Source organism: Oryctolagus cuniculus, chromosome X, assembly GCF_964237555.1.
Source record: "Oryctolagus cuniculus chromosome X, mOryCun1.1, whole genome shotgun sequence".
Classification (NCBI taxonomy): Eukaryota; Metazoa; Chordata; class Mammalia; order Lagomorpha; family Leporidae; genus Oryctolagus; species Oryctolagus cuniculus.
In genome coordinates, this window is record NC_091453.1 from 10,728,024 (window position 1) to 10,747,316 (window position 19,293).

The 19,293-nt window shown below is 40.7% G+C and overlaps 1 protein-coding gene across 1 annotated transcript in view; it reads left to right on the forward strand.

The window, feature by feature from the left end:
• PDK3 (pyruvate dehydrogenase kinase 3) overlaps positions 1–16,063 on the forward strand; it is a gene marked incomplete in the record, with an annotated part of 102,542 nt that extends 86,479 nt beyond the window's left edge. Inside the window, 1 exon segment of the mRNA XM_070067217.1 lies at positions 4,404–16,063. Coding sequence (XP_069923318.1) covers positions 4,404–4,434 — 31 coding nt within the window.
• Between the last annotated feature and the right edge of the window lie 3,230 nt (positions 16,064–19,293).

A 19,293-nucleotide genomic window follows, 5' to 3' on the forward strand; every position in this document is an offset into this window, starting at 1 on the left:
TTTTGGCTATTGTGAATAGTGGTGCAGTGAATATAGGAATGCAAGTGTCAACTTCAGATGCTGATATCAAAATTCCTTCTGATCTATACCCACTAGTGGGATGGCTGGGCTGTAGGGTAGCTCTATGTTTATTTGTTGAAGACCTCCATACTCTTCTCTATAATGGCTGTACTAATTTGCATTCCCACCAAGAGTGAATAAGAGTTTCCTTTTCTCTACATCCAGCATTTGTTATCTTTTGTCTTTTTTATAACATCCATTCTAGCTAGAATAAGATGATATCTCATCATGGCTTTGATTTGTATTTCTCTGATGGCCAGTGATATTCAGTTTTTTTTTTTTTTTCAAGCAAAGTGATCCCCAATGAAGGTAAGATTAGAGCAAACTTTTCACTTCAGACAAAGGCTAGCAAGAATTGGATACCAGAGGTACAGTATGAATAAAGATCCCACTGTTCTAGGAATCCTTGCACTGTAGAGGTATTAACAGCAAGAAGTAGGGGTTTGTCTTGCTGTATTTTATTTAAAAAACAATTAAATTTGCTATTTGTTGTGATCCTTAGATATTTATAGAAGAATGTTTCGAGAAATTTTCTGAGTTGAAGCTAAAAAATATAGGAGTTAAAATTATCAATATAAACAAAATATGATCTATCTATACAATGGAATACTATCAGCCATTAAAAGGATGGGCATTAAAAAAAAGAATGGGCATTCTAACGTATGCTACAGCATGGATGAACCTTGAAGTCATTATGTTAAGTGAAAACAAGTCAGACTGGAAAGGACAAATATTGCCTAGTTCCATTTATATGAGATGGCTAGAGAAGTCAGATTCATAGAACCAGAAAGTTGAAAGATTGTTTGTTGCCAGGCGCTGGAAGGAAGAGGGGATGGGGAGTTGTTGTTCAGTGGTTGCAGTTTTAGTTTAGGCTGTGAAAAAGTTGATAGAAATAGTGGTGGTGATGGGGGCACAACACCGTGTGTGTACTTAATGCCACTGAACTGTACACTTAAACATGGTTAAGATAGTTAAGTTCTATGTTATATACAGTTTATCACAACAAAAAAATTTAGAAGAAAAAATTGTCAGTCACAGGATAATGAATCTTCACTATTTTATGGTCATAAGGAAAATAATCCAGTCTTTGCTTTCCAATTTTTTTTTCTTCTGACTACCTGTAAGCTCCAACTCTACTAACAAGGGTAAGAGTGCTTTTGGTTTATTTAAAAGTTACCTTTTAGTAATAGAAAAGCAGGATATATACATTGTAAAAAAATTAGAAAACTTAAGTTAAAAAAAAGCAAGGAGAAACGACTGAATTCCCACAGCCAGAGATTGCCCCATTACAGTTTTATGTATGTTCTGTCAAATATTTTGCTATGTATGGGTGTGTTTGTGTATTTTTCCCAAAATGAGATCATGCTATTCATACTGTTTTACAACCTGCTTTTGTTTTGTTTAACCATCTTTACCTTTCCATATCAACAAATTTTCATCTCATTAAAATTCCCAGTGTGTCTGAACCAGGATACATTCCAGGATCATATCTGTGTAGTTTCAACTTGTCTTTAATGTAGAACATTCTGTTGTTGAGACACCATGTCAGTTATCCTGCAAAATGTACCACTTTGATTTGTTTGATTTCTTTGAAATGTCATTTGGCTTATTTGTCCCCAGTCCCTATATGTGAACTGGAAGTTGTTCTAAAGGTTCAGTGGAGCATTTTTGCTACAACACTCCATAAGCCCTGTTGCAGAATTACACTGTGAAGCACATGGTATCTAATTGATCCACCATTAGTGATATTAAGATTACATCAGTTTAGGTGATGGTTGTCTGATCTATTCCTTTTTTTTTTACCTTAATGTAAGCTGAGTGGTGGCATTTTGGCACTATACAAATGTCTACTTATACATCAGCCATTCTTCCTAATGGTTTTTTAACTCCATTAGATAATTTTGGCCTGAACCAATAATTTTATTGGTGTTTGTAAACGATTTTTTAAATCATTCCCTTGACAGTTATTACCTGACTTTCCCCTATAAAGTAAAGCTCTTTCTCACCAACTAAAACCATTCAGATACCTTCATGTATAGTTCTTCAAATATGTGTTCAATTCTTTCCCTTTAAATTTAAAGAGAAACTTAAATTCTCTTTAAGTTACCACTTTTCAAGGTAAGAAGGTAGGTTAAAAGCCACCTCAGGGGGCTGGCACTGTAGCACAGTGGGTTAATGCCCTGGCCTGAAGCGCCAGCATCACATATGGGCTCTGGTTCGAGACCTGGCTGCTCCACTTCCCATCCAGCTCTCTGCTGTGGCCTGGGAAAGCAGTGAAGGATGGCCCAAGTGCTTGGGCCCCTGCACCCGTGTGGGAGACCCGGAATAAGCTCCTGGCTCCTGGCTTCCAGTTGGTGTGCATTGCGGCCAACTGGGGAGTTAACCATTGGATGGAAGACCTCTCTCTCTCTCTCTCTCTCTCTCTCTCTCCCTGTCCCTGTCCCTCTCCCTCCCTCTTTCCCTCCTTCTCCTCTCTGTGAACTTTGACTTCCAAATAAATAAATAAATCTTTAAAAAAAAAGCCACCTCAAATTTAGTATTATTATGAATTATTATTTGGTGGTTAAATAGGCACACCTTTGGCCAGTGAAAGTTATTTTAATCTGAATCCTCTGTATTCCACTGACAAAAACCCATCGAGAGCTTTTATTTTAAAATTTATTTATTTTTATTTATTTAAAAGGCAGAGTTACAGAGAGGCAGAGGCAGAGAGAGAGGTCTTCCATGCACTTGTTCACTCCCTCACATAGCCGCAATGGTCACTCCAAGACCTAGTCTTGGAGTTCGGAGTCTCATTATGTCTTTTCTAGGCCTCTTTCTGGACAGAACCATAAAAATGCATTTTTTAAAGATTTATTTTATTTATTTGAAAGAGTTATAGAGAGAGGTAGAGAAAGAGAGAGAGGTCTTCCATCAGTCCACTGGTTCACTCCCCAGATGGCCACAACGACCGGAGCTGTGCCGATCCGAAGCCAGGAGTCAGGAGCTTATTCCAGGTCTCCCACGTGGGTGCAGGAGCCCAGGGACTTGGGCCATCTTCTACTGCTTTCCCAGGCTACAGCAGAGAGCTGGATTGGAAGAGGAGCAGCCGGGACCAGAACCGGCACGCACATGGGATGCTGGCGCTTCAGGCCAGGGCTTTAACCCACTGTGCCACAGCACTGGGAAAAAAATACTTTTTTAAAATCATGAATCCATGTTGGTATTTTGTATTCTATTTTATCATTGGATTGTTTCTAATGTATTTTAATTGTATACATGTTTTACCCTGAAAACCTTTATTCTTAACATCCTGAATACATCAGAAAGTTACTTGTATGCAGATATAATTTATAAAGCTTTGTGGTTTTATATCATTATAGTAGTATTGGTAATGTTTATTTTTCTTTGTGAAAGTCTCATGATAGACCTCTGAGCAATATTGAGGGGCTGGCCACTCATCTCCAATGATGAAATTTGGAGGAGTTTGGTTTGTGCCTGTATGCGGATACACACATTCACTGCCACCATTGCCAGCCAAGAATAAACTAAATCAGCTTGAAATGCCAGATGAGATAAGTTTCCCTTGATTCCACTTTCAGTCTGTATATATGTAAGTCAGCATGCTGGACATCGTATGGCCAGTAATTCAAACTTTTGCTCTGATAAATGGAGGAATTTAGATCATGTGGGTGCCATATTTATAGAAAATAAGATCTATGTGAGTTCTAATAAGGTGAATAGGTTAGTAGGTTGTATACTTATGTGTAAGTCTTAATTTCTAATATATTATTAGACAAATTATAACAGAAAGCAGTTTTTAAACTTCTACAATGCTTAGCCTGAGAGTTAAAACTGTTAAGCTATACAAATAGGATAATTGGTAGAGATTTGGTGAAATGTATTTAACAGGAATGATAAATTCACTAGATGGTTATACATGAAAAATTCCAAAAAATTTATTCTCTAAGCAGTTTTTAAAGTAGCAGCTTTATTGAGATATAATCCATACCCCATAAAATTCACGTTTTAAAAGTTCAGTGAGTTTTAGTATATTCACAGTTGTGTAGTCTTCACCTGTATTAATTTTTGAATATTTTCATCATCCCAGAAAGAAGCCTCATACTCATTAGCAATCACTCCCCATTTCTAATCAGATTTTTAACTGAGAATAAAGAACTGTTTAAAGTAGACATGAGTAATTGAATGGTGATTTTTTTTCAATAACCATAGAAAATAATTCCGAGATAAGGCAAGGATTTTTGAATTCTCACCATATTAAGTACTCTAAGTAAGTCTTAGTTAAAATACAGGTGGTTGTACTTGTAAGCTCACTATGGATATTCCCATTATTTTCTTTGTAGGGACAAGATCAAGACAAATAGAACTTTCTAGAGAACTGAATTGTTTGGTCCTCTCTGTGAAGAAAGATTGTCTTCTGCAAGTCAACCAGAGAAAATTCCTTTCTTCTACCAACTCTGAGCGTGGCACCATAGCTGTCCCCAGTGCTTGAATGTGTGTTTTCTTCTGTACCAGACGGACTTTTCCACGGAGCCTTTCCGATAGCTACTCCAGATTTTCCACTAAAGTAGTGACTTGAGTAATTTTCATAATACCTTGCTATGGTGTGGTTGATGCCTGCCACAAATGAGCACAGAGCCTCCTTGGAGCTTGGGTGCACTCCTACTTTCCATCTTGTTATAGAGTCCCGTGTCTGAGACTTCCCTGGGTACAGAGCTCCTTCCCTATTCCATATACAGCAGTTCCTGCGGCTGCTGTTTGTGACCAAATAGCAGATTTGGTACCTCTAACTAGGGCCTAGGAAGCTGGAAGTAGAGGACATCCGCTGACCATGTCTTGGTAATTCAGTCCCAGGGCCCTCTCTCCACGCTCCAATTTAGGCTTTAGCCTTCTTCCATCTGCTCATATTTTCACTGTGAGGTGTGGTACTTGTATGTTAGATCTTACTGATGCATTGATTTTATTTTAAGAATCATTTGTGTATTTCCATTCTGTTGATTAAAACGTTCCAAAAGTTGTCTTGGAATTTTTCACTGAACTGCTTGGTTTCCAATATCTTAAGTGAAAAGCTGACTTTTGTCCAATACTGAGTATTGTAAAGAGTGGGAAGTGAAGTTTTTGTGCTTCTGTAAGAATTTCACCAAATATTGTACCTTTGCCATCTTATATTCCTTTGTAGTCTTCTAAGGAATTGCAATTCCTGCGTGATGCACTTTACTAGTTGGAAAATAGACTACTTAAGGCAGAAGTTCTATTTTATTTTGAAAAATGCTTATAGGTCTCTGTAATTTTAATTTTTATTAATGTTACACAGTTTTAGAATTGTTGGCCTAGTCTGATTTTCACAGTCCTTTATGATTTGCCTAGAAGGTGGAAGTGGGAAGTAGCAGAGGACTTAGAGTCAAGGAAGAAGAATGGTGTCATAATATCCTGGGCTTTCTGAGGGTTTAGATTTAAACCAGCCTCTTGCGCATCTGCACAGGTTATATTTTCTCTTGATGATACTTTTTCACATATCTCATCTACTCCAACTTCTGTTCTCTTTCAGTGTGTGTATAAAGGTTGTTGTCCACTGGTGTAGAAGTTGAAGCTTCTGAAGTCTTCCTTCGCCTTCAGTCACATGATAGTAGCAGCGCAGTTATCTGCTGCATCCATAGCAAGGGACCGTGCCCAGTTGGCACAGTTTGACTACATCTCTGTTTCCCTCCATCCCGCTGAATCTACTTTTCTTCCCTTTCATTGTATCACCTGAGCTCATGGTAGCTCACTTCATGTGAGAAAGATCTCATCTCTTCAGTCCTTAGAAGGATCTAGTCAGAGAACATTTTTAGTCAGTCGGGTAAAACAAATACCCATCAACTTCCCAGAGACAGGAGAGAGATGGGTCATATGGCAGCCTGTTGGTTTGAGGACAGAATCAGTGTCTTGGGGATGCAGCTTCTCTATATGATGATTTTTTTGTATTATAAAAGATGTCTTCAGAATAATGATCCTTTACATTTAAAGACCGTCGCCTCCTTATAAATATTAGCTAGCGTTTCAGTATTTTGGTAGGCCTCAGTTTCCAACCACATTCCTTTACACTTTCAAATGTGATACAGTGCAGGAAAGGAGGCAACAGAGTCCAATTGTATCACCTACTACCCTGTCTTGGCACTGTTTTCAATTATTTGAGAAGTGCCCATTGCTCACCAAGCCCTCACAACAAGTACCCTGTAAGGGGCTGAATATACAGGATATAGTGCACAAGAATTCTATCACATTCTTCCCTTTACAAGTCTTTTCCAAAAGTACAAATTTATTTCAATGTTTTAATGACTTCATCGATGGTCTACTAATATTCTTTTGGATTTGCTCATTTCCATCTGACCGAAGTACAATATTGGTTCTCTTGCCTTTGTTTTCTTCACTAAGAACTTAATTTTTCTCCTAAAGCAACCACAAGAAGAGTTTCTAGGACATCTCATATTATTACAGTTACCAACTTCTTTATCCAAGTATTGATTTATATACTCATTTTCAATATGTATTTGGTTTTTTTGAAAGAGTTAGAGAGAGAAAGGGAGGGATAGATCTCCTCTCCACTGGGTCACTCCCCAGATGGCTACAACAGCCAGGGCTAGTCCAAGCTGAAGCCAGGGGCCAGGAGCTTCATCCAGGTCTCCCACATGGGTAGTAGGAACTCAAACACCTGGGCCACCCTCTGCTGGTTTTCCAGGTGCATCAGCAAGGAGCTGGATTGAAAGTAGAGCAGCCAGGGCATGAACTGGCACCCATATGGGTGTTGGTGTCATAGGCGGCAGCTTTACTCCCTGCACCACAACACCGGCCCCCATTTGTATTCTCTTTGTTGGATGAACTCAGGCATATTGCTTTAGCCATTTGCTGCGTTTGTCTGTAAGCAAATGGTCAGATTTCTACACATAGCTTGTAATGTAAATAGACAGTGACCACTTCTCAGAGAAATTCTCCCCCCTTCCTCTGTTAGGCCTTCTCATTTACTCCCTTTTAAGTGTTTGAGAACTGTGTCTACTGTTTGAAATAGTGCCTGGCATATAGTAGGTGCATAGTAAATATTAGTTGAATCAAAGAGGAGAACTGATGGACATTTCCCTTGAGTAGTGAGATAATACCTCTCTAAGGCCTTAAACTGTCATTGTCTCCAAAATAAAAATAATTCAGATCTGAAGCTATGGGAGTGCTGAAATTCCTTTTATAGTGCTAAGAGGTAACTTTAAAATGTAGGAACACGAAAGGAAGGAAGTAGGGATGGATCCTCAGGAGCTATCTGATCCTTTCTTTGTCTCAGATATCTAACTTGGCCTTAATAAAGGGATTCTTTCTGTGCGAACAATGGTGATTTAACAGCCTTGCTTTTTAGATTCTGGAGATCGTTCACACACTGTCCCAGTGGATCCTTACAGTGCCATGAGGTGAACCACACAGGCCTATCTCTGTTTTCCATGTGAAGTCCAGAGCAGTTAAATGGTTTGCTAAGGTGGCATGGTAAGTGATTGGAAGAACCAAAGTGAATAGTTGGGTTTTCTTGTTCCTCAACTGGAGCTGTGAACCAAACACCAGGTAATTACCATTCTGTCTTTTGAGGAATTTCTTGGGTGTATTAGTCCTCAAGGGTAAGCTCAAAACCAAAAATTTTATATAATGCCAGGTAATTCTACTCAGGAGAGGTTTTCTTTTGTGTGTTTCCATTTTGGCATAGGTAGAGGAGATAATCAGATGGATTTGGCAGCTTGTACCGAGAAAGATGGGCAACATAAAAGTATATAACTGTAGGTAATTGCTACAGTTATTTAGACTTAATTCTATGTTTGAGTGAAGTCAGTGTTTACTGCCAGCCCTTTCATACAAAGACTCCAGATTTGAGAGTTGATGCTTTTATCTTTGGTGGACTGGATTGCAGATTCAGCTAGATTTCCTCGCATATTTACACATGTATTTCTGTTGCTGTAACTTAGGAATAAACAGTAACTTGGCGGGCTTTCACTGTCCCTTTCCTTTGGCGATGTTACCATGTTGTCATTACTGTGTTGTTGTGTGTCTCTAACTGGTGATTCTGAGAAGTCTGACTCTAGATGCATTTTTTCCCTTTTGTAACTGACCTGATTGTTTGCCCTGGATGCTTGTGATTCTTTGTTTATCCTTGAACTTCAAGAACTTCATTCCAGTATATCTCAGGATAAACAGTTGTCTGTTGACTTGGCTTTTTCTTGTACACATTAGATTTTGACATTTCAGGCCTTACTGCATTTCATATGGGTTTATTCTTTTCTCTTCTTCAAAAATTTGTCCTTTTATTGGCTGTCTCTCATCTGTTCTTGGGATTTCTCTTTCCTTTGGTGGCTTTCATCTCCTTGTCTTTCCTTGTGCTGTGGGATTTTTGTGTCACTTTTTATCCTCGATTTCACTTACAGGTTTTCCTGTACTATTGAGTCTAGATCTTTTTGCTTATAATGTAGCTTTCGCTTTGGTAACCGTTTTTTTTGTTTTTATTTGTTTCTTTCCTTAGCTCCTTACGTTGTCCTCTTTGAGTCCTTATTTCATTTCTTTGTTTTATAATTGTCTTGGTTTCTGAAATCATTCTTTTTCCAGAGAATTTTTATGTGTTTTTGCTCCTTGTGTTTCTTTTCTTGTATTGTGTTGCTGCACAAGTATCATGATGGCTGTTTGTGCTTATTATTTGTGTTTTGCATAAGACCAGTTTTCTCTGCCCAAGAGAGAACTCAACTCCTCCTGTTGAAAGCAATTTTATGTATAACTGACACATAATAATTGTGCATGGGGTACAGTGTGATGTTTCAATGCATATGTACTTTGTATAATGGTCAAATAGAGATTAATTAGCTTATACACCACCTCAAACACTATTCATTTCTTTGTGGTGATTCTCTTTTGTAGCTATCTTGAAATATACATCATTATTATCTATAGTCATCCTAGTGTGCAACCAAACACCAGAATTTACTCTTCCTGCCTAATTTTTTAAAGATTTATTTATTTATTTGAAAGAGTAACACAGAGAGAGGAGAGGCAGAGAGAGAGAGAGAGGGAGAGGTCTTCTATCTGATGGTTCACTCCCCAATTGGCCGCAACGGCCAGAGCTGCACTGATCCGAAACCAGGAGCCAGGTCTCCCACTTGGGTGCAGGGGCCCAAGGATTTGGGCCATCTTCTACTGCTTTCCCAGGCCACAGCAGAGAGCTGGATTGGAAGTGGAGCAGCCAGCGCCCATATGGGATCCCGACACTTCAGGCTAGGGCGTTAACCCGCTGCGCCACAGCACCATCCCCTTCCTGCCTAATTTTAGCATCATTCCCATTGACCAACCTGTTCCCCTTCCACCTACTCCTACCTATCCCATACCTCTTCCCCCCTCTTTTTTTTTTTTTTAAGTGAGAAGTGTTTGAATGATCACCTTAGCTCTTCAACTGTAGTGCCTTCTGTGGACGCTTGGATCTTCTGGCCTGAAAGTGGCCAAGTCCCACAGGAAGGAAGAGTGTCTCCTTGTGCTGTCTCCTCAACAGGTGTCACTCTAGGAGGAGTGAGGTGGGCCTTATCATTCTGCTCTGCTGGATGGTATGGAGTGAGCTTCTGTGTGATGGGTCCCTGACTTTGTCTTTCCACTTTTCCTCCCCACTGCTGTTCCTGTGTGGGATACCAGAGGGAACAGAGAGAAAGAATACAAAGGGTGCATCTGAGGTCTCAGCTTCCCCTTAGATTGTGTTTCTGGAAACCTGCTGCCTGTCTTTATTTCTCCAACTTAGGAAAGGATTAGTGGAGTTCTTTGGTACCCTCTCACAAACTGTCCTGTAATTTTTATCTGCTTGAGACTAGGAGAAATGGGAGAAATCTTTTTTGATTAGTGCCCAACTTCGCTGTGTCTGTCATATATTCCCCCTGGAGTCCATGGTATGGGACTGTGGTTTTTATTAGTTTCGTTATGGACTGCTTCTTGCTCAGTTTTTGGATATGTATGCTGAAGGGCAGGAGCCCTTATGTAAACATGCACTTATTCTGCCAAGTTTCCCAGCAGCCCAGGTGCTTAAACATTGACTTTGAAGATAATGTCCTTCATAATCTATATGTTAGTAAACAGAAGGAGCCAATATTGCCAGCAGGAAAGCACCATTAACAATGTAATCAATACAGGATTTTTGTTTACTGTTCCATGTGGAAAGATAACTGTTAACTCAGGTTCCTGTGTCATTGATTAGAGATATCAGTACCTTCTGGTTTGAAAATAGTGAACATGTGACATTTTAAAAAATTTCAGAAGTTATCAGTCATTGACAGTGATTAATTAGTTGATTAAATATGATCGAATATTTCAGACTTGCATAAAATCAGAGTTATGAGAAGTATAAGCTCTTTTTTTATTACCAGGTTGTAGTCCGTCTGTCGCACTGATGGGGTTAACCCTCTGGGATCAGGCTTTAGCGTGACTGATTGCCTCTTCAGTCAACCCATTTCAAAATCTGGCTTATTATGAAATAGAAAATATTAAATCTTCACCAAGATTTTTTTTCTTGTTGTTCATGAAACCTTCAGTTGGTTTCTAAGTCTGGGGCCTACATTGAAACACACAGGTGAAGGTTTCAAAAGTGCATGTTACTGGTGGATCATGGAGTGGGAGTTTTATTTGGCCTGTTTGTAGGCCTGAAGCCCCTTGCTTCAATAGCCAGCACATTCCTCTAGACAGTCAGCATCACACTTGTGTCACCTTCAGTGCTCCAGTTTAATGACCAAGGAACAGGAGGGACGACCTTCCTGTATCACCAAACTCCACCCTTGGCCGTGTCTGCTTAGAGGACTATCTTTTCCCTACTGTCTGTCTGGTGGGAAGTAGAGGATTGATTGCAAATCCCTCCATGTGTCACAGAAACCAAGGAAATGAAGGGGACAAAGAGTAGAGTCATGTGAAGGGAAACTGTTGAGTCCTCCATTTCAGTAACACCCAGTGCCTGTTGCGTGCTAGAAACGGTGCCAAGTGCTGGGCACATGGCAGTGGTCAAAGAAGTCAGAAGTCGCTGCCTTGTGAGCTCATGCTCTATTGGGGAGACAGCCTAGAAACCGAATAAGGCCCTGTTATAGTCCAGTTGGGAGGTGAGTGCTATGGAGAAAAAAAGCCAGGAATGGGGGATACGGAGGTGGCCCCAAACGTTCTGAGTGTTGCTTTCATCATGGACAGGTGTTCCTTAGAGGAGGAAGTGTTAACGTTCCCTGAATCCTTTTCACCATTGTGTCTGTTGTCCTGAATTTTGAGAGTCCATCTTGTATGCCTGGCTCTGCACCCAGTTCTGCAGGGGGTCCTGTGGAAGCCCCTGCATTGTGGCCTCAGGTGCGCAGAGTAGGCTGAGCCCATTTCAGTTCACTGTCTTACTGACCAACATGGAGCCATGTCAGGTCAGAGGAGCCAGCTTTCACAAGCAAATTTTCTTGAATGCTGTCCTCATAACAAAAATCCAGTTACAGCAGTTCCAGACTTTTTAGGACTTCGGAATCCTTTTTTTTTTTTCTTTTTTTGTAAGTTAAAGCCTGTGGAGGATGATTACTGGAGTTAAGATAGCTGTTCTGCAGGAGGAGGAATCTCATTCCCTATTTGCAGATTCTTTCAGAGGTGAAGGAAAGGATTGTTCAAGAGGGCCTCCCTCTCAGGGCTGTGGAGTGCTGTCAGCTGTGTTCACTAGCCCCAAATGAGGAAAATGCAGCAACAGCCGTGTTGTAGTCATAGAGTTCTTGAGAAACCTCTGGTTCTGCCTTTCTGTCCATCTGTAAAAATGGGACAGAATTCCCCATGATGTCCGGGGTAGGCTTAGGGCAGCCAGAGTGCAGCTTGTTATTTTGCCTGTGACACAGGCTGTCTGAGGAGAGCTGAAGTTCCTCATAGCCACCTACCTGACTGCCCTTTGGGGTAGAGCCCAGTGACCCAGTAACTTGAGGTTTAACTGCCGAGAGGGAAATGGATTGTGTTTAGTTATTCCTGTAGCTACAGCTAGTTTGTCACCCTTAAAATGGACATAGTTGCATAAACAAAAGCACTGGAGGGTATTATGAGAGTCTCCAAATATCTGATCCAGTTACATGCCTACAATCAACCCCCCTCCCCCCCCGTCTTGTAGTGATACCCTTTCAGTGTTGGAATACTGCCACCAGGCAGCTTGTACATGTGTTTCTTTGCCTAAAACACCCAAGATGTGGCATCAGTTTCCGGTCTCCCCATCCTTTCCTGCTCAGTGGTTGGCTACTGCAGGAGCAGTGTGCATCCCAATTCCAAATGGAGACTTCATTCTTTGACAGAGGTCTCGATTGTCTCTTTGTTTTAAAAAAAATGTATTTGAAAGAGTTACACAGAGAGTGAAGGAAAAGCAGAGAAAGAGAGAGCTTCCGTCATGTGGTTCACTCTCCACATGGCTACAATGGCTGGAGCTGGGCTGATCTGAAGCCAGGAGCTTCCTTCAGGTCTCCCATGTGGGTGCAGGGACCCAAGGACTTGGACCATCTTCCACTGCTTTCCCAGAACTAGAACTGGTGCCCATATGGGATGCCAGCACTGCAGCCAGCGGCCTTACCTGCTATGTCACAGTGCCGGCCCCTGGATTGTCTTTTGAAAAATGATAAGAAGCAGAGCTTGAAGTCTGAACTCCAATGGCCCAGTTTGGACTGTTGGGAATATTTTTGTGGCTTTTTTTTAAATGTTAGAGAATTAAAGTAGTAAATTTATGGTGATAGTGGATCCAGGAAGCTTACAGTGAGAAGAGTATGAATATAACCTGAAAAATATTTTCTCTGTTCTATAAATCTCTCAGTGACATTTGGATTAATCAAGCATAATTAAATGTAGTTAGATTTTTGTCAGATTGTAGTTCAAAATAATATTCATCTATGGAGAGGGTAATATATTCTGTGGAAATTTTATTAAGCACTTTAGTTAAGCAAACACTAAGGAGAACAAAATCAGCCTCAGGAAGGTTAATTACTAAAAAAACACAAAGTATAGTAGATTATGTAAATCATTTTAATTTTGAATACCATGGCTTGAGCTTTAATTTACATCAAGAGGTATTTTGGATTTGTTTTTCACATTATATTTTCCAAAAGCACAGAATTACAATTGCATTCTATAAAAGTTCTAATCATTTTAGGATTCCATTAGGTTTGCTTAACTTTTTCATGTTATAGTTTCTAAAAGTACATTCTAACTAATTACTTTAGGATTCAACTTAGTTTGTATACATGGTAAGACCTGCATTTTTATGTCTGTGCAACTGATGGTTTTAAGAGAATTATCAGGCGAGAGAATGCCTGTGAAAGCATCTTCCCCATGCCTGGCCTCGCAATAAATGTTGATGTAAAAGAAAAAAAAAAGTTAACAGTTAAGGAATATAGACTATAGTGATGAATCTTTTTATTTTCATAATTTCTTTGAAGGGAGAAATAGATCAAAATGATTTTATATGTATTTTTTTTTTTTTGTACTCAGAGAATTACATTTTCCCTATCCTTGCCTGTCTCAGGGAATAGCCTTTGCTACAAGCCCCATGGAAATCTTGGGAACTCTATCATAATGTGTTCAGAGTTGACAGTCCTTGTCTCAATTTTAGAGCTAGAATTTCAAAGTCTTGTTATCTCAGGAACATGAGATTCCCCCCCATGGTATCTGAGCTGTGCCATTTTCTTAATAAATGACATCCAAATTTCTTTTGTCTTTTATCAAAGATCTCTTTATCATGCCTCTCAGATTTTCATAGCGAGAAAACCCTGCAATTTGGTATTGTTTGAAAATTTTGCTTCTTGGCTTCTCAGTGAGGATTCTGTTTTCCATTGAAACTTACTCCTTTGGGAACAATAAGCTTTCACTTGAAAGAACATCCGTTCTCTTAAATAATTTTAACTTCTGTTAACCTAAAAGTGGCTTGTTAATTTGAATACTCCAGATAATTCTGCAAATGGGCCCAAACAGCAGCAATGTCAAAGATCATATGTGTACAAAGTGATGTTTGCCATACACTTGGCAAAGTAATGCTTAATTCATCCACATAGGATTGGGTTAACTGCTCTCCAATTCATCTTTGTCTTCCCACTTGTTTGAAAATGGCAAACTTAGAATGGAATGTATATTAATAACAGAACTACTTAATGTTTTAAAATGTTCTTACCTTGAGATTCCTTTTTTTTTTTTTTGAGAAAAAATCTTAACATTCAATTCTGCTCTGTTTTGACTGTTCACATATGCTAGACATTAAAAAGGCAATTGCAAAAGTGAAAACTGATTGGAAGTCAGTAGCATTCTCCATTTTGCCATGCTAAATGATGTGTCACAGAAGGACTTTGTGAGAACAGGTAGGTTGAGTGTAAAATGTTATACTATTGTTTATACCCCTTTCTTATCAATTCCATTTTTTTATCATTTAAACTGTTATGACTGTGAGGAATCTCATTCTGTATTTTAAAAGGCACTATATTTACAGTAAGAACTGACATTATATTTTTATCCAAAGAAATGCTGAGGTTGGTATCCATCTCACATGTTTAATTAAAATGCTTTAGAACAGTTAAGACAAAAACCTGGAACTGTGGGGATCTGGCAGAACTTGACACTGCCTGTGGTGGAAGGGACCAGGCTGAATCTTTTGGGTCTCACTCGCCCAGTCCTCTTGGGAGACGGGTTTTTGCCTGGCTGCTGTAACCAGCAGAAAAAGTGACATAGAAGGGACTTGATGAGAGCCCGTGTCTGCTCCCTTTTCAAGATACCTACGTAACTCTTCTTGGGGAAAGCATTGCATCAGGTCCTTTGGAATCTTGCTTTTCCCTTTTACGATTCCCTGTTAGAGCTGACTGACAGGTGATTTTGACCAAGAAATTATGCATATACTTGAAAAAAATTTTTAGACTAAATGTGTCTTAACTCTGTAGTGGGCCGCCAAGGCAAGGTTTACCTATAAAATATAAAGTACAAAGTACTTGGGAAATTGAAATGGACTTTATGCAATGTTGGTGGAATCAAGTTCTGTTGCCTCTTTTATTTCCAATATGTTTATTGTTGCAGTTCTAAATCTCTTCTCCCAGCGTCGCACTGCACTAAAGCTGAATGCTACATTCTGATGAGAAACCAGAGTTGTGCCTGAGTCAGCCCTGGCTGGCATGGCACGTTTTTTAGAAGAATGGAACCTCCCGCATTAGCATTCTGACTCACCATAGTCTTGGCAGAGTTCCTTGGTATTAAAATCATTTGAGGTCGTACTTGCAGCCTAAGGTTTATATACATGCAGTCTGCTGCTCTGAGGCCGCATCCTCACATTGTACGCAAGTGCTTGAAATTTAAACATTGCCCAGGTTTAGAACAACTCGTGGATGCTTAAGAAATATTGGAACTGAATACGAAAAACCGTTGTAGAGTAAAACGTATCATTTTGAACATAGCTAGTGCTGCAATTAAATGTAAACTTGCTTGCTTTGCTGGTTTTTCATCATAATTCCTTGATTCTAAAACGGAGTCTAAACTGGGAGCAATTGCTGATTTGATAAGAGAAAATATTAACTTGTACATGAAATATATGCTCATTACAATCTTTGTACCCACAAGCTTGAATCTGACCTAGTTCACCCTGTGCCTCTGTCAGCTTCATTACAATGATAAATGTACACACATGTTCATGTTTCCAAGCAGCCTTGTAGTTTGTGGAATGAAGCCAGGCCCCCCCAAATTCTGTGCTCTTTTGGTGGGTGGCCTGGCTCGTAGACACTGTCAGGAGTGAAAGGTGACTTTGGTTTAAGGTAATTTGTCACTCCGCGTTTCATGGAGAAAAATGTTTTGCTGCGATTGTTGGGAAAAAGTGTGACCAGAGAAGTGTGGGAACCAGATACCATTTCCCGTAGGTTGCAGAGCAATCTGTGGTGTCCGTCATAGCCAAACTAGTCCTGGAGCACATGGACGATTCTGTACCTGAATACCCAAAACAATAAAATAGTAGTTGTGATTCACTGTGCATCAGTGTGGTGTTTTCTTAGTTCTAGTCTGTATTCCTGTCACTCCTACCTGTAAACTTCATCTTCTCTCTTGGTTTCTGAAATTCATCTATGAACAGCACCAAGAACCATTACAAGTTGCTGGGAATAAATGAGGTTGTTTACTTAAATTCTTATGATCCATTAAAGGAAAAATCAGTTGTTTCGATTCCATGTAGCAGGAAAAATGGAGCTCACCTTTTAGAGGGCATCCTTTGGACAAAATATGGGAGCTGTGTAACAGTAAATTGTGATAGTGGTAGTTTTCAAAATATGGTCTATGGATGGGGAAAGAAGCCCGGATAATATATTGCCCAAGCTAGGACACTTTTGCGAATGAAAAAGAGCACTATTAGTATTCTGTGAAAATGGATGTAAACCTCAACTGCCCTGGATAAACTGGAGGGGCCCGGCTGTGGACCGCCTACAGCAAATTACCTGAAACGCAGCTTAGCACAGATGCAGGGTCCTGGGCTCCACTTCAGCTCTACCGACTTTGAGTCTCTGCAGTGAAGTCTGCACAAATCTATATAGCAAATGCCCCAGGGGAATTCTTTAAGAAGTATGAGTTTAGAACTGCTGCCATGTGGAATATTCGGAAGATAAACCATTTGAATATTTTTGATTAAAGGGCTGTTGATTGCTGTGTCTTGTGTCAGGAGTCAGAACAGCACTAGCACCAGAACCCAGGGCTGCGAAGACATTTGACTGCAGTTATGTGCTTCCCCAGCAATAAGAGATGTATAGTCATGTTATTTAGCAATATGTCATCCTTTTACTAAACGCTCAGTAACTAGGGGATGTCTTGTCTTTTTCTAAATGAATATGAGAGCCATGTAACTGCTGTCTTGCATATTTGTCACTAAAACTCAAAAGTTAGAGAAAATCTGAGGGGAAAACCATGGGTTTGAACGATTCTTGGGCAGTGTTGCTGTGGAAAATGAGGTCGTTTCTGCTACCAGCTAGCTGTGTGAACCACGCCTTAGTTTCCTTATCTGTAAGATTTGGGAGTTGGACTGTGTGGATCCCAAGGCCCTTTCCCAGTTTGATGCTTCATGGCACTGTTTAAAATAGGAAGCAGTTACTAATCAGCTACTTTCAGGTTGTAGTATATTTGGCCCCCAAAATACAAATCCAGTGACTCTTGAAAGTGACAGTGGTGTTAGTCAGATTTTTAAAATGATCCGTCTGTATTTGACTGAGATAACCACTGCACTAAGGCATCATTCATAACTTGGGACTAGCATTCTCGGAGCAGCTGCTTGTGTCCTGGATTGAAATTCATGAAGAAAGCATGCTTTAGACTCACGAAGAGCGTCCCCCTCAAGATCACGTGGTTCACTGGAACTGCTGCAGAGCGCTAATGGAAACATTCCATGTTTGTGTTGCCAAATATGGTAACCAATGGCTACTGGAACAGTTGGAATTAGGCTAGTCCATTCAAGGAAATGATTTTTAAGTTTTACTTTTTGAAATTGAATAGTTATCTTTGGCTCATGGTGATCTTAAGGGAAGGGACCATATCTAACAGCTATTTCATCGGTTGAGCTTTTTGATTAAACAACATCAAGCACTGATTTTTGCCAGTCGCTGGGTTAGGTGCTTAACAATAGCTATGTCATTTCTAAAATGTTGGTCTTAATTATTTGGGACAGGCTTTCTGGTACAGCAGGTTAAGCCTCCGCTTGCAGCACCAGCATCCCATATGTGTGCTGGTTCGAGTCCCAGCTGCTCCACTTGCAATCCAGCTCCCTGCTAATGCACCTGGGAAAGCAGCTGAGGCCGGCCCAAGTGCTTGGGACTCTGCACACACGTGGGAGACCTGAATGAAGCTCCTGGCTCCTGGCTTCAGCCTGGCCCAGCCTTGGCTGTTGTGGCCATTTGGGCAGTGAACCAGCAGATAGAAGGTATCTCTCTCTCTCTCTCTCTCTCTCTCTAACTTTCAAATAAATAAATAATTAAAAAATAATTCTTTGTCTTCAGCTCTCTAATAACAGTATCTTTGGATAAGAAAATAAATGGTATTAAGACATTTTCCATTGCTATAACAAAATACCTAAGACTGGTTAACATACTAAGAAAAGAGGTTTATGTAACTCAGTTTTGCAGGCTGAAAGTTTCAGATCTGGGAGCCCCATTGTCGCTCCCCCTCTTCGTGGAGGAACGACACAGGACCCTGCGCTGTTCTTTTGTCTGCTCGGCCCTCCCCGGGTTTGCTGCTGGTTCTTCCCGGGTTGGCTGCCGTCCCTTCCACCTCCGTGGAAGGGCGGTTCCCCCTGCCACATTCCCCACTTCCGCGGGGGAGCGGCACACCGCCGGCCGGCTCTCTCGGGGGCTGCACAGGTGTTCCTCTTAGATGTTCCTGGTGCATGTTGTCTCTCTCCTCCTTTATAGTCCTCTTCCGCCAATCCCAACTCGGCTGCCCACACGCCGAGTACGCTGCTCTCCTCCAATCAGGAGCAGGATCAGCTCCTGGAGGTCATCACTCAAGTTGGCAAGAGGCAGCTGCGTAGAAGCTGTTTCCTCCTCTCCCAGCGCCATATTGTGGGAGAGCAGATGCATAGAATAAGTCTTAATTCCAGTAACTTAGTCTAGTCCGAGTTGCTCCCCACACCCATGAGTTTGGCCTCTAACGAGAGATTATTAGATGGCATCATGATGGGAGCATGTGCAAGGCAAGAGATCACAGAGGGGCCAGCCCTACTCTCTTATTACAACTCACTCCCTTGGTAACTAAGAGGTCCCACAAAATCACATTAATCTCTTCAGAGGGTGATGTCCACAACTTAATTACTTTGCTTTAGGCCCACACCTTAAAGGTTCCCTCACCTTTTAATACTACCGCACTGGGGACCAAGACTCCAACACCCGGACCCTGGGGAGATACACTGAAACCATAGCAGATACTCTCTTGGTATGGCCGTATGGCAAGCCAGTTCTCATTTTGCCTTTGCCCTTGATGAGATGAAGCCATTGATCTACCATTTGAATCCAGTTACTCAGGCTCCCTTTGTTTTCTGAGCTCTGATGTAATGCTACAGCCCCAGAGGGTCTCAACCTGGCTCCATGACAGAATCTCTGAGACTTGAATCCCACTTCAGACCCGTCACAGGGGTACTGGGAAGTATTTTTATGTGTTTATTCACAGGTTATAATGTGTGACAGGGTTGAAAACCACTGATAAAGTTCAAACTATAGGCCAGTGCCGCGG